This window comes from Thalassophryne amazonica, chromosome 15, assembly GCF_902500255.1.
Source record: "Thalassophryne amazonica chromosome 15, fThaAma1.1, whole genome shotgun sequence".
NCBI classification, from domain to species: domain Eukaryota; kingdom Metazoa; phylum Chordata; class Actinopteri; order Batrachoidiformes; family Batrachoididae; genus Thalassophryne; species Thalassophryne amazonica.
The window spans coordinates 70,974,960-70,989,430 of NC_047117.1; the positions used below are offsets into that span (position 1 = coordinate 70,974,960).

The following is a 14,471-nucleotide window of genomic DNA, read 5'->3' on the forward strand; positions in this document are numbered from 1 at the left end:
TCATCTTTGTCACAGTCCCCCTGAATCACTCCCTCACTCTCTTGCATCTTTTCGCTCCTCTTGGATTCATCCAACCACACCTCCCTTCTGGAACTTTCATCCACACATGCACCTTGTTAACCTAATTACCTCACCTGTGTATTTAAGACCTTCACTTTCTCCACTCCTCTCCACTCCTCTGCCAGTTCGTCGTGCTCCATGTATCCACGTTCCAGCCTCCTGATTCTGTATTGTTTTTGCCTCAGTGTGTTACGACCTTGTTTTTGCCTCTGCCTTTGATACAATATCTCACCGTGTTTTTGAACCCAGCCTGTCTCTTGACCATGTTTTGGCCTAGCACTTATCTGTACCTCTGCTTCGCTGCCTGCCTTCCCGTGTTCTGTACCCCTGGCTGTGAAAATGATAAAGCTTATTTTCTACTGATAACACTTTGTCCTTGAGTCTGCATTTTCTGCCCTCCCATATTCTGTGCCATGCATCCTCGAGCCTTGTCAGTACGAACTGGCCAGAACTTGGGCACAGCGGACCCCAGCCCAACTCTGAACTCTCCTCAACAGAGTCCAGATCTCGGCACCATTAAGGAGATTTTTGCAGACATAACATTTTTTTTGTGTGTGCTTTTGTAACTGTTTCTCCCCTAAGGAGAAGTTTGATTATCTTGACCAGGCTTGGGAAGTTTTGGAGGCAAACTCGTGGCTGTTTAAAGTCTTCCCAGAGTTACTTATTTTCTGAGCAGAGACTCCCTGACTGGGTGAGACACCCTGAGGCGCACCTGCCATCCACTCTGCCACCTACTGACAGTGAATCTGATTGGGAAGATATTGATGATGATGATTGTGATGAGGATGTTGAAACCTCATCAGAAGCAGAGGGGAATGAGGCTTCAAGACACTGCTAACATTTTGTTTAAAATCCAAGACTTGTTTTTTGAGTTTTTTTGGCGATCCAGGGCAGCAGCGCAAGCAATGTATTTTTCTGCTCTTGATGAGATACTGCTGACTGAACCCAATTTGGTCCGGACATTTCCAGAATTAGTTAACATTAAAACCCTGTTCGAGCAAGGTCAGCTCCCTCCATTCATCGAGGATCCGATGGACTATCTCTTTGAAGCTGAACTTACTGAAGCCTGCCATCAAACACCTCGGGTGATAACACTCTCTCCTGCCGCCATCACACCCCCACAGAGGGGCTTTCTAACCATGCCCAGTCTGCCAGCTGTGTTGACATCACAGTGCTCTTCAACCCGGAAGTGGGCCGAGCTTGATCAGCCCAGCGGGCCGGTCCCGCGATCTTACACGGCACCTGTGCTGGCCACACCAGCTCCACGGAAAGTCCATGCACCTCAGTTCCAGTCAACGGCACCCCGCAACCACTCCGCCTCCGTCTCTAGAAGCTGACTTCCCTGTTCAAGCGGGGCCTTCAGGAAGCGACACGTCATCACAGTGAATCAGTGAAATTACCTGGTGGAGTCAGTGGCTGCAAAGAAAACCTGCACCCTCTTGGCCCTTTCTGGAACAAGTTGCCCACCCCTGCTTTAAGCAATGTTTGGTTCCTTTTTTGTCTAGTCATCATGTTACATCAGTTATAATCCTTTCTTTGGTTTGGTACACCCTGTTTTTCATGTTTTTCTGGTTTTTACATGTGTTAAAATCAAAAGGGAAACCAGTAATTTCCCATCATGACATATGGGTAAAATTCTTCTTCGGTTCCTAGCTTAAGTTACGCATTTTTTGTCAGTCTTCAAGTACATTCTGCCAGTTTGTTTTTCTTTTTCATTATTTGCCTGCTATGGTTTGGGTCCCATTTAATTGTTTTGGTTCACTGGTGTCTCAGTATTTTCATGATGTATTATTGTGTTTTCTGAATTGGTTGGGCCCCAGTTCCAAGTACAATTTGTCTTTTGGTCTTTTTACCATCTTTTCCTGCAGTTTGTCTGTTTTCATTTGCCCCCCTTTATGGTGTGTTTGTTTTTCTTGCCTCATCTCTTCTCAGGTTGGATCCCCATATTGGTCGGTTATTAATCTGTTTCCGAGTTGTTGCCCTGGTTACGGTTTTTCTGGTTGGCTTTTTTGTTTTTGCCCATTTATTATGTTGATTTACCCACCAGGTCTTTTGTTGGTTTTCACTCATCATAATTCTTTTGTTGATTTACTGAACCTAGGTTACTTCCGGCCAAGGTCCTTATGTTGGATTTCTCACATGGTATATTTTATTTTTCTGGGGTTCAGGTCCCCTTTGTTTTTCACCAGTCCCTCCTCCTCTCAGTTGTTGTTTTGGGTTACTTGGTTTTTGGTGGTTGTTTTTTTTTGTTTCTTTTGATTCCCCGCTTTGTTTTCATTCTGGACGCAGGCACGCGTGGTTTTTCAGTCCATTATTCCTTTAATTTGTCCCGCCCGCTATGCTGGTCCCCATCAACTTGTTCCCAGTAAGGGGGCTGGTTTTTCTCAGGTTTTGACTCTGGCTTCTCCCTTTAGGCCTTCCTCCATTCCTACCGCGGCTTCCGGTCGACCCTCCCACCGTTACCCCAAGAAGGTGGGAACCTTTGGTTTTCATGGTCACCCTCATGCTCTTGGGGTTGGTCTACCTCTTAGTCAAACCCCCGGTTGTGGTTTTGACTGTGGACTGTCGCCCCCTGGGCAGGCTTTCTGTTTTTGCCCTTTTGGCCTCTGGAATCGGGAACCCTTTCAGGTGGCCCTTCGGTGGGATTGGGCCAGCCTGCCGACCCACACCGGCCCACCCATTGTCGGTGGCCTTGTGTCTCTGTCTGCCTTGTTTTTGTGGGGTGTTCGGTCGGCCTCCGGGATCAGCCATTTTGGGGGGGTACTGTCAAGTTCTGACCCTGGGGTGGGGTTGGTTCTCTTATTTCCCCTTTCCATAGTTATTAGTTTCATTCTGGGTTCATCTTTTATATTCTGTAGTCTCTGGTTTTGGTTTTCTGTTTATTTTTGGATTTTCTGGTTTTCATATTTTAGTCGTGGTTGTTTATTCATTCATTGTTTTTGTCCAGTTAAGGTTGTTTCCATTGTCTTAGCCATTCTGGTTTGTCTCCTGATTCTTATAATGTAGTCTTTAGTTGTTTCAGTCCTCTTGTGTTCTTCACGTAGCTTATATGGTTGTCTTGTGGTGTGTTTCTGTTTTACAGTTCAGACGGTAATTTATAGGTTCTTTGCTATGTTTATTATCTTCTTGACTTTAGCCATGTGTTTAGATTGTTCCTTTGTCATTGATTTTGGTCACTGATTGCATTTCCTTCACGTACACGTTTGCCATGTGTTTAGTTTGTTCCTTCCAGCCTCCTGATTCTGTATTGTTTTTGCCTCAGTGTGTTATGACCTTGCTTTGTGTACCGGACCTTGCTTTGTTTTTGCCTCTGCCTTTGATACAGTATCTCATCGTGTTTTTGAACCCAGCCTGTCTCTTGACCACGTTTTTGCCTAGCACTTATCTGTACCTCTGCTTTGCTGCCTGCCTTCCCGTGTACCTTACCCCTGCCTGTGAAAACGATAAAGCTTATTTTCTACTGATAACACCTTGTCCCGGAGTCTGCATTTTGTGCCCTCCCATATTATATGCCATGCATCCTCGAGCCTTGTCAAAATGAAGGCAGCTCTATATTAACTATTCCTATCTCATTATCATTTTATAAAATTCTTCTTTTTTTTCCTCAGTATTACAAATGTTTAAAAGTCTGTCTTTTTTTTAGGAGTATATCATTACTGTGTATCTTTTTTCTTCTTCTTCTTGCAGACGTGGGAGAACTTCAGAGCTCTAACATCTCTACTGACCCGTTTTGAACCTGGGCTGGATGTGGAGCAAGCAGAGACCAATTTTGGCTGGAACAACTTGGAGCCATACCTTTATTTCATTGTCTCTGTCTTCTTTGTCATTTTCTCCTTCCCTGTCGCTGACAAGAGTTGGATTCCCTGTTCTGAGCTCTCCACTGTGGCCATTTTCTTCACTGCTGTAAGCTACCACAGCCTTAGCCCCAGCGCTGCCATGTACGCAAGGCGAGCAATGGTCATCGAGGTCAGAGATGCAAAACACTCAATACCACAGTGATTGTGTGAGATGATCAGACTGATTACAAGGACAGGATTCATGTTGTGGATAACAGGCGTCATTCATTTAGTACTTGTCAGCAGATGTTGTCACAAAATATCTGCTTTAAAACTTTGATTTGTACGTTTTAAAAATGTAAATGTATAGTGATAACCCCAAATCAGAAAATGTAGCGATGATATTGAAAATACAAATGAGAGAGAACCACGATTCTTTCATTTACCTTGACCTATTTGATTGCAGAGAGTATAAATCAAAGCTGTGTCAACTTCATGTCATTTGTTAATATTCATCCATTCCTGCATTTCATTCCAAGTAAATTTGGGATGCTAAATCATTTACCACTTTGTCATTCCTTCTCACAACACTTAAAAGATGTTTTGGCATTAAGGATCCATTTCAGAATCCTTTACACACTCTCTTGGGGTCTGGTCATTGCGGCAGGCAGGCAGGCCAATCCAGTAACCTTACAATCTTCTACAGCATTCAGACCTTTGAAATGTGGTTTTGTATTGTCTTGTTGGAAAAATGCATGGACGTCCCTCATTTTGAAGGCAGCATACACTAAAAAAAAACCGATACATTGGATGAACGCAATTCAATTATAAGCAGGATTTCCATGTAGTAAATATATGTAGCCCCAACTCATACTTGTATAAAGTGCATCCATGCAAGATAATTTAATTTAATTTAGTTGAGGCTTCATATATTTATTAGATGGAAAGCCTGCCCATAATTGAATTGAGTTCATCCAATGAGTCATTTGTTTGAGTGATACATTAAAAAAAAACTGACTCATTGGATTGGATTCCACCTAATAAATATATGTAGTCCCAACTAAATTAAATTACATTAACTTGCATGGATCTGTTTTGTTTGAGTTGGCGCTAAATGTATTTATTAGATGGAAATCCTGCACATAATTGAATTGAGTTCATCCAAAGAGTCATTTTTGAGTGCAGTATATGTTGTTATAAAATCTCAATATATTTTTCTGCATTAATGCTGCCATCCTTTTCATGCTGCCCCCCACCTACCCCCACACTCAAAAACGTAACTTGCTCAGTGGACATAATAAAATTATGTAAGGTATTTTCACCCAAGTAAAATGCATTAACTTAGCCAGAAACAATTTTGCTGAGTGAACTAAGTGTAAATTTGTTGGGTCAACATGATGTATTTGCATTACTGTTACCTAATGACCATGGTTCAGGGAAATTTGATTTGTAAAGGTAAATGTAGACTTAGATGTAAATTTATTTGGTCAGCATGATGAATTTGCATTACTGTTGACCAATTACCATGGTTTAGGCAAACTAGATTTGTAAGGGAAAATGTAACAAAAATAAAACGTAGATCCTTTTGGCTGCTCCCTTGTTTGCGCTTGGGGTCATCACAGGAAATCTGATTTGGATTTGCATATTGAATTGGCAGAGGTTTCACAACAGATGCCCTTCCTGATGCAACTCCACATTGCTTGGAGAAATGTGGCAGAGGTGTGGCTTGAACAAGGAACCTTCCATACTGAAATGAAGTGCACTAACCACTTGGCCGCCACCCCTGCCCTCTAAGGGTAAATGTAACACACTGGTGTAATGTCCTTGGGCCATTCAACTTGTTTGATGTGATTATGAGTTACTTGATTTATTAGGGTAGTTACAACTACTTTTAAAATGGTATAGTTACATGTCAACTTAACTTTGCCGTGTTGGATCAGCACAATTTATTCAGTTCCACCTTGGATTTGCTGTGGTGACCCCGAGCAGAAACAAGCAATCAGCCAAGGGAACTAACTGTTTGTTTTTGTTACATTTACCCTTACAAATCTAGTTGGCCTGAACCATGGTAAATAAGTAACGGTAACGCAAATTCATCATGTTGACCCAACAAATTTATATTTCGGTCACTCAGCAAAATTGTTTCTGGCTATGTTAATGCATTTTACTTGGGTGGAAATACTTTCCATAATTTTATTATGTTCACTGAGCAAGTTAGATTGTAAGTTGTTGCGTGTTATGTTAAAACTACATGATTTCAATGTATTCACCCATATAACTTGATTTTTATATCTTAGAAGCTATATGTTAGACTTAGGTTCATGTAACATAAAAAAACAACACCCATGGTGTTTTTTGTTTGTTTGTTTATTTTGATTTTTGTTTTAGTTTTTTTTTTTTTTTTTTTTTTTTTTTTTTTTTGAGTGCACCCATCTCAAATTTCCAATAATGTCCCAATTTGGGGTTGTGTAATATGTCTGACAACAGTAGAGTGGATTACTCACAAAACCAAGGCCTGATAAGTTAAATACCCAAATATGATTAAAGTATGAAAGTGCTTGAGCAAGTGATTAAACAACAAAACTACCACTTCATCATAGGGCACAATATACCACATATCAGTTTAGTTGTAGTACAACGTGGGGAAAAGTTGCGAAAGAAACTGAAGAACGAATGTGAGTCACATCTTTGAACGGTCTTTCTTTGTTGATCCAGGTGGCATCTTCTTTGTGCAGCCTGACCAAATTCCTGCCAGAGAATATGACAGTACTTCGTTTGCTGGGATACACCTTTGCCACATTGCCACTAGGGCAGTCGGTGGTGCTGAAGCTCAGCTTGCCATGCCTGCTGTATGTTTACCTGTTCTATCTTTTCTTCAGGTGAGCAGGGGTGTCTTGGACATGCACATTGATGAATGAGAAGTCCAACAGCTGTATTGGTGGTTTTTAGAATTCACAAGAAATACTGTATTTTCTTAGTGTGCATCGCATTTTTGGTTTTGTTTTATTTTTTACTAATTTGAAGGTACTGTTACTTCTACTCCAGGGTGAATTATATTATGGAAAATTCAGTAACTGAGTTGACTTTGTTTATTTTTCCCCATTCCTTCCTTTCTCCACCCTCAGCATGTCCAGAATGCGTGGTTTCCAGGGGACTTACTGCTTCCTTGTCCCCTATTTGGTGTGTTTCATGTGGTGTGAGTTCTCAGTGGTTCTCCTGCAGAACTCATCTGCTGTAGGTCTAATCCGCACCTGCGTGGCATACTTTCTCTTTCTCTTCGCCCTACCTGCTCTTGCCTTCGGCCTTGCTGCCATGCTCCTCATCCAGCTCTTCAAGTGGTTCCTCGAACTAGAACTGACCAAAGTGATCGTGACACTGGTCGTGTGCGCTATTCCCGTCACTCTGCGGCTCTGGACGCGCTTCAGCATGTCTATTCTGGATGTTTTCCGTTCAATAACGCACCGTGGTCCAGTCAAGCTCATCTTACTCTGTATCTCCATGGTGATCATTTTGTTTTCTGTATATGTGTACCATTCAGAGGGACAAAAAGTTTACAACTCCACCCTGACTTGGAGGCAGTACAGCCAGGTGTGTGGACCCCTGGCATGGCAAACTAAAGGTATGGCTCAAACTCAGATCTTCTGTAGCCATCTTCAAGGACACAGAATCACCTGGACTGGGCGCTTTAAGCATGTTCGTGTTGCTGAGACGGAGAACGGGGCGCAGTCGGTAATCAACATGCTGCCGGTGTTCATAGGTGACTGGCTGCGCTGCTTGTATGGAGAGACATATCCCAAATGTGAACCAAAAAAACATGACTGTTTCAAATCTAACGACACCAGCCACTGTGCCCACACTGCCTCAAATACAGTATGAGGAAGAGCTGTGTCAGATTAAGACTCTTGCCAAACACCTTTGCCATGTCAAGCGCTTTGATAGCTATCGCTTTGAGGTGACAGTCGGGATGATCCAGGATGGCATTATGGAGGCAGAGGACCCTGCAAAAGATATAATACTTATGGCTAGTCACGAATTCAGACAGGTTCTGCTTAATCTGGACCCTGGGAATATGGTGGAGTTCAGCACCAAGTTAGAAGGCCGTCTTGGAGCCAGACTGCCGGCCTTTGAGCTGAAGGCTATCCACTGTCTGGACTGTGTTTCCTCACCGTTGGCTGGAGGCAGACAGGTCAAAATAGAAAGAACCTGGAGACTTACGACTCTGAAAGCCCTCAAGTTTGCATTCGATTTTTTCTTTTCTCCATTTTTGTCGGCAAAAATCAGTGTCTGAGAGGAATGGTAGAGTCTTAATGGACAGTGTGCACACTTCTGGAGAAAATTTATAGATGTTTTAAAACTACAGAAATAATGATCTCCTCGGGAAGCCACAGTCTTTGTCTTGTGACATGATATAACGATCATGATACCAATGCACCTTAATGTGATCTAACACCCCGTTTATACCGAGTCGATGACTGAGTTACAATCGAAAAACAGCCTCTGCTCACCGTCACTCTCACTGACTCCCACCGGGGTTGCAAGCTGGTCACAGTGGGGTCTCCATGGTCAGAAAAAAGATCTCTCTTGGTCTCCATCGGTCTCCAACAGGTGTGAGAGTGTATTGACCTGTTGAAAACACTCGCACAAGCTGTGCGACCAGTTAACAGATACATGGGTCTCACAATCAGTTGATAAACTCTCACATGTCTCAACTCACTCTCAACATGATCCTGTGGGTTGTAATAGATTTTCAATTGGCTTTGCATAGAGTTGCATCAATGATTGTAGATGTTCATATATTTTACACTTGCGCAATTCAGTCGCAATGCAAGCTTGGCGTAAATGCAAATAACAGAGCTCAACAGAGACCAGCCAAGACTTGTGAGAGTTGACAAAATGTCATGATCTTGTAGGTCTTATGTAGATCTCAGTCCGGTATAAACGGGGCATAACATGGATCTGATCAGTTGGTTGCTCATAAGATTCAGCAATTGATGCACATTTTGGTTGTGCTGACTCTTAAGATGTGTGTTTACAATTACAGTACATGTAATTAAGTACGGAAGTACTATGGCTTAGCGGTTAGCACTGTTGTGTCACAGCAAGGTCCCAAATTTGCTTCCAACCTGATCCTTTCTGTTTGCATGTTCTTCCCATGTTTGCGTGGGTTCCTTCCAGGTGCTTTGTCTTCCTCCCATTTCCAAAGGTGGGCAGTTGAGGTGAACTGGTGACTCCAAATTGAACATAGGGTTAGAAAACGGCTGGATGGATGGCTGGAGATTGATAAAGATTTGCATGTACAATGTTTGCATATACCTGTTCCAATTTGTGCATGTTGCCTATTCATTTACAGCCATTCTGTAAATGACTGTGGCAAAACACACTTTATATTACATTCAATTATGTTTAATCCAAATAACAAGCATGTCTTTGGAAGTGGGAGGAAACTGGAGTACCCAGAGGGAATCCACGCAAATATGGGGAGAAAATGCAAACTCCACACAGAAATTACCAAGTCAGAAGTGACCCTGGGTGCTTCTCACTGAGAGGCAATAATATTAGCCACAATATTCATACATTTATTCTTTTTCTTTACCCCTTTGTACCAATTAAGGGCCAACGTGGAGGAGGCTGGAGCCTACCCCATCGGTCACTGGGTGAGAAGCAGGGTACACCCTGGACAGCCCACAGGGCCCAGACATACAGACAAGAAAAAATATTACCCCCCCATGAAATTTAAAGTTTTCTTCAAAATTTTCCTAAGTGTTTTTTTTTTTCTTCTTTTTTTTAAATAAAAGAAGGAATTTTCAACACAGAATTTCTAAACATCCTACTTTTATTTTGGATGCTTGCATTACTTTTCTTTGCAGACAAACAATTATTTTCACAAAAACCAAAAACTACCACTTACTACTACTACTACTACTACTATTACCCCCCCCCCCCCCCCCCCCCATGATACTAGTCAGTTGTGTATCCTTTTTGCTGGATAACAGCCTGCTGTCATTTGTTATAGTTTTCAACATCTCAAGAGCCTCCAGATTTGATGGTCTTCTGTCATGGACCTTGGTCTTCAGTTCACCCTGCAGATTTGTCAATTGGATTCAAGTCAGGCTTTTGTGCAGGCCAGTCAGTAACGTTCACTTTGGTCTTCTGGAGGTAGTTCTTCACCAGGAGTGACGTATGTTTTGGGTCATTGTTGTACTGGAAGAAAAAGCGATGACCCAGACTCAGTTTTGCTGCTGGCTGCTTGATGTTCCTTTCAAAAATCACATATCGTTCTGTCTTCATGATTCCTTCCACCTTGAGATTTTCAGTTACAGATCTAATGAAGCATCCCCACAGCATAATACTCCCACTGCTGTGTTTCGCTGTGGGGACGGTGTTCTTTGGAATGTCTCTACAGCCAGAGAGCTCTACTTTTGACTCATCTCATCCAAGGACATGCTTGCAGTATGCACAATCTTTCTCCAGGTTGTCTTTAGTATACCTCAGTCTGGCTTGAAGGTGTCTCTTCTGCAGAAGTGACGTTTTTTTTTGGTCTGCATCCTCACGGTCCATTCCTGTCCAAGGCTCTAGTGATTGTTTTCTTTAAGACTACATTTCCTGACTTGGCTAAGTCATTCCACTAGTGTCTTGGCAGATGTTCTGGGGTCTTTAGACACATCTTTCAATTGTTTTCTTTCTAGAATCTTTGAAATCTTTCACCTCCTACCTCTGCCAGTCTTGTTTTGTATTGTGTGGCTCTCTTTGAATCTCTTGATGATACATCTCACTCCAGTTCTTGACACTTACAAATGCTGTGATAACTTTCTCCTGTTTTGGGAGCATCAACATTTCTTTTTCTCAAGTTTAACTGTTTTCTTTTGTTTTTGGCTTGATGCTTTTTCAAGTGATAGCTCAAACAAACCCTTACTGAAGTTTTTATACTGTGTGTACTTTTTAAAATAACACTCCGTTTTCACTTGATTTTACAAGCTTTACACATTACAAAGTTATGGACCTTTTGGTTTTTCATAAAATAATTTTGTTTCTGTGTGCAAAGTAAAATAATGTAAGCATCCAAAAAACTAAGATGTTTAGAAAAATGCCGTGCTGAATATCTCTTGCTCTGTAAAAAAAAAAAAAAAAAAAAAAGCACCTGGGAAAATGTTGGGGGAAAAAAATTCATAGGGGGATGAATAATTTTTGTCCTCGTCAGTATCAACATACAAATTCATTCACACCTAGAGGTAAATTTACAGTATCCAATTCATCTAATCTGCATGTCTTTGGAAGTAGGAGGAATATGCCTGATAGAGTTTTGACTAAAACCACAAGACTGGATCACATTGATTCTGTTTGCCCTCCCCACAGTGGCTTCCTCTGAATGTAATGGCAGATTTTTTTTATGATTGTCTTGCTGACTTGTGCTCTAAATGGTTGTGCACCTCCCTATCTTAGGGAACTCACTGAGCCTTATGTGCCTTCTCAGGCCCTCCAGTCTCAGGTGGTGGGCTGGCTTTGTATCCTTATGGTAAAGAACAAGCTGCTTGGCTTTAGAGCCTTTGCTTATTATGCTCCTACTTCATGAAACAGATTTCCTGTCTTTTAGAAGGTCCACTTCATTAGAATCTTTTCAGGCTATTCTTAAAACATGATTTTTCTGTTGCCTTAAATGAGTTTATGGTTTTATCTCTACATTTGTAGATTTGAATGTATGTTTTGTTTGAAAGTTTTTATTTGTTCTTCTGGACGTTACATTTTTATCTATTTATTGTTGTGTTTGTGATGTTTTATTATGTAGAGTACTGTGAGATTTTTTTTTATGACTGAAAGTGCTGTATATGAATATATGAATTAAATTATGTTGAGGTGCACAGCTTGACAAAACTGCATGAAACAAACTGATAAAGTGCAAAGATTTGTATATGTGAAAGGCATTCACTGTATACTGTGAATTTAAGTGTCTTTTTAAAATCTAGAAACATAGATTACTGCACTTGAAGTCACTATGACACTACTTTTCTGTGAAATTAATGTCTTGAGATGGTCTTGAGAAAGATCCTCTGAAAACATTTTGGAGAGACGATCTGTGTGCCATGTAAAATTTTTAAAAATGCTTTACTTTGAAATAAACGGATCTGTTTCTCAGATGTTTCAGCAGTGTATATCTTTTGCACATTAAATATTTGACAAAACACACAGGGGTAGCGGCATCACATCCCTTTGAAACTTGAAACTGCAAATCAGTCAAAGTGAATCCAACTATGAGGCAGTGCAGACTGAATGGAATATGGCAGGAATTATTTTCTGTCTAGTCTGAAATGTGAATATAGAGTGTGCAGAGTTCACAGGGACCCTGGGATTTAAAAAAAATAATTCTTGTTCCACCTCAATGATACAAAATATTCCACACTCACGTGAAGCAGGTTATGTTTAGTGCAAATAATTCTATGAAACAAACATGCAGTAATCTGAAATTGTCAGTGTGCGTTTAAACGCACTGAGCGTCTCAGCTGTTTGAGTCCACGTTTTATTTGGCGTGCAATGATCATGGGAGTTGTTCCACATGGATCATATCAGATCTGCTCATTAGTCTGCATCTAAAAAGGAGTGAACACACCTTGGAGAGCTGTTGCACCAAGTGGACTGACATGAATCATGGCTCCAACACGAGAGATGTCAATTGAAACAAAGGAGAGGATTATCAAACTCTTAAAAGAGGGTAAATCATCACGCAATGTTGCAAAAGATGTTGGTTGTTCAGTCAGCTGTGTCTAAACTCTGGACCAAATACAAACAACATGGGAAGGTTGTTAAAAGCAAACATACTGGTAGACCAAGGAAGACATCAAAGCGTCAAGACAGAAAACTTAAAGCAATATGTCTCAAAAATCAAAAAATGTACAACAAAACAAATGAGGAACGAATGGGAGGAAACTGGAGTCAACGTCTGTGACCGAACTGTAAGAAACCGCCTAAAGGAAATGGGATTTACATACAGAAAAGCTAAACGAAAGGCATCATTAACACCTAAACAGAAAAAAACAAGGTTACAATGGGCTAAGGAAAAGCAATTGTGGACTGTGGATGACTGGATGAAAGTCATATTCAGTGATGAATCTCGAATCTGCATTGGACAAGGTGATGATGCTGGAACTTTTGTTTGGTGCCTTTCCAATGAGATTTATAAAGATGACTGCCTGAAGAGAACATGTAAATTTCCACAGTCATTGATGATATGGGGCTGCATGTCAGGTAAAGGCACTGGGGTGATGGCTGTCATTACATCATCAATAAATGCACAAGTTTATGTTGATATTTTGGACAATTGAAAGGATGTTTGGGGATGATGAAATCATTTTTCAAGATGATAATGCATCTTGCCATAGAGCAAAAACTGCAAAAACATTCCTTGCAAAAAGACACATAGGGTCAATGTCATGGCATAGAGTCAATGTCAATGAGCAGATCTGATTTGATGCAGGTGTTAATTTGGGGGATGAAAATTTACAGGGTGATTCCATAATTTTTTCCTCAGAACTGAGTGATTCCATACTTTTTTCCTCTGCTTGGTCTAAAAAAGTAACCGTTACTGACTGCCACAATCTTTTTTCTTGATTTCTTATAGTGTTTCTTAAAGCCAGAAAGTTGCCATTTGAAATGACTTTAGTTTTGTGTCATGTCTGTGATCTGCTTTTTTTCTACAAAATTAAACAACTGAATTAACATCCTCTGAGGCCGGTGATTCCATAATTTTTGCCAGGGGTTGTACATGTGATTTCTAGTTGTTTGTTTGGGGGTTTTTTTCTTAATAAATTTGCAAAAACCCATTAAAACTTTTTCACAGTGTCATTATGGGGTATGTGTGTAGAATTTTGAGTAAAAAAATGAATTTCATCCCTTTTGAAATAAGATTGTAACAACAAAATGCAGAATAAGTGAAGCACTGTGAATACTTTCTGGATTACTCTACATCAGCATTAACCCTTATCCATGACAGCAGAATTCTCTTCTGTCACAGACGCACTGTGATTGACAGAACTGATACCAGGGTTAACCTAGTGCAAACTGCTGTTATCCTCATTAAAAATATTTTTGCCAGAAAATTCTGTTCTATTAACACATAAAAGGATCCACATAATAAATAGCAACACTCACAGGCAGGATTCCCCCCAAACATTTGTACTACTTTTGTGGTGAATACATAGAGCATGCTTTTGTTGTTGTTGGTGGTGGTGGTGGTGTTTGTTTTTTAAATTAACAAATCTCAAGCAATCCCTCTCTCAAAATGGCTGCTTCACTGAATGTTGACATCCCCTCTCGTCTTTATTCATCTCTATGGCCGTGACTGGGCTAATCTAGCCAGCTAGCTAATGCTGGTGGTAATCAATAATAAATTAATAATTATGTGTTAAGATTAGATTTATATGATACGGTATTCTTTTACATCTTACCGCAAGATACAGTGATCACTTTTTGAGACCGTGCCTACTTTGGTGGGCAGATTATTTAAAATTAGAAAAGAAGATGTGCCTAGCTAGCATGATAGCTGCTGCCATTTTTGAGGTTTATTAATTTATCTGAGCTTCAGTAAACATGTTGCTTGTCAGCCTGCAGTAAAGGGATATAAGTGAATGTAAAGCTGACGCAAGA

The 14,471-nt window shown here is 40.7% G+C and overlaps 1 protein-coding gene across 1 annotated transcript in view; it reads left to right on the forward strand.

Annotated features, from left to right (window-relative positions):
- wfs1a (Wolfram syndrome 1a (wolframin)) overlaps window positions 1-8,539 on the forward strand; it is a 28,154-nt gene extending 19,615 nt beyond the window's left edge. The window contains 4 exon segments of the mRNA XM_034189115.1: window positions 3,748-4,026; window positions 6,552-6,715; window positions 6,962-7,643; window positions 7,645-8,539. Of these exon segments, the coding sequence (XP_034045006.1) occupies window positions 3,748-4,026; window positions 6,552-6,715; window positions 6,962-7,643; window positions 7,645-8,124 (1,605 nt within the window). The 3' untranslated portion in view covers window positions 8,125-8,539.
- Window positions 8,540-14,471: the final 5,932 nt, after the last annotated feature.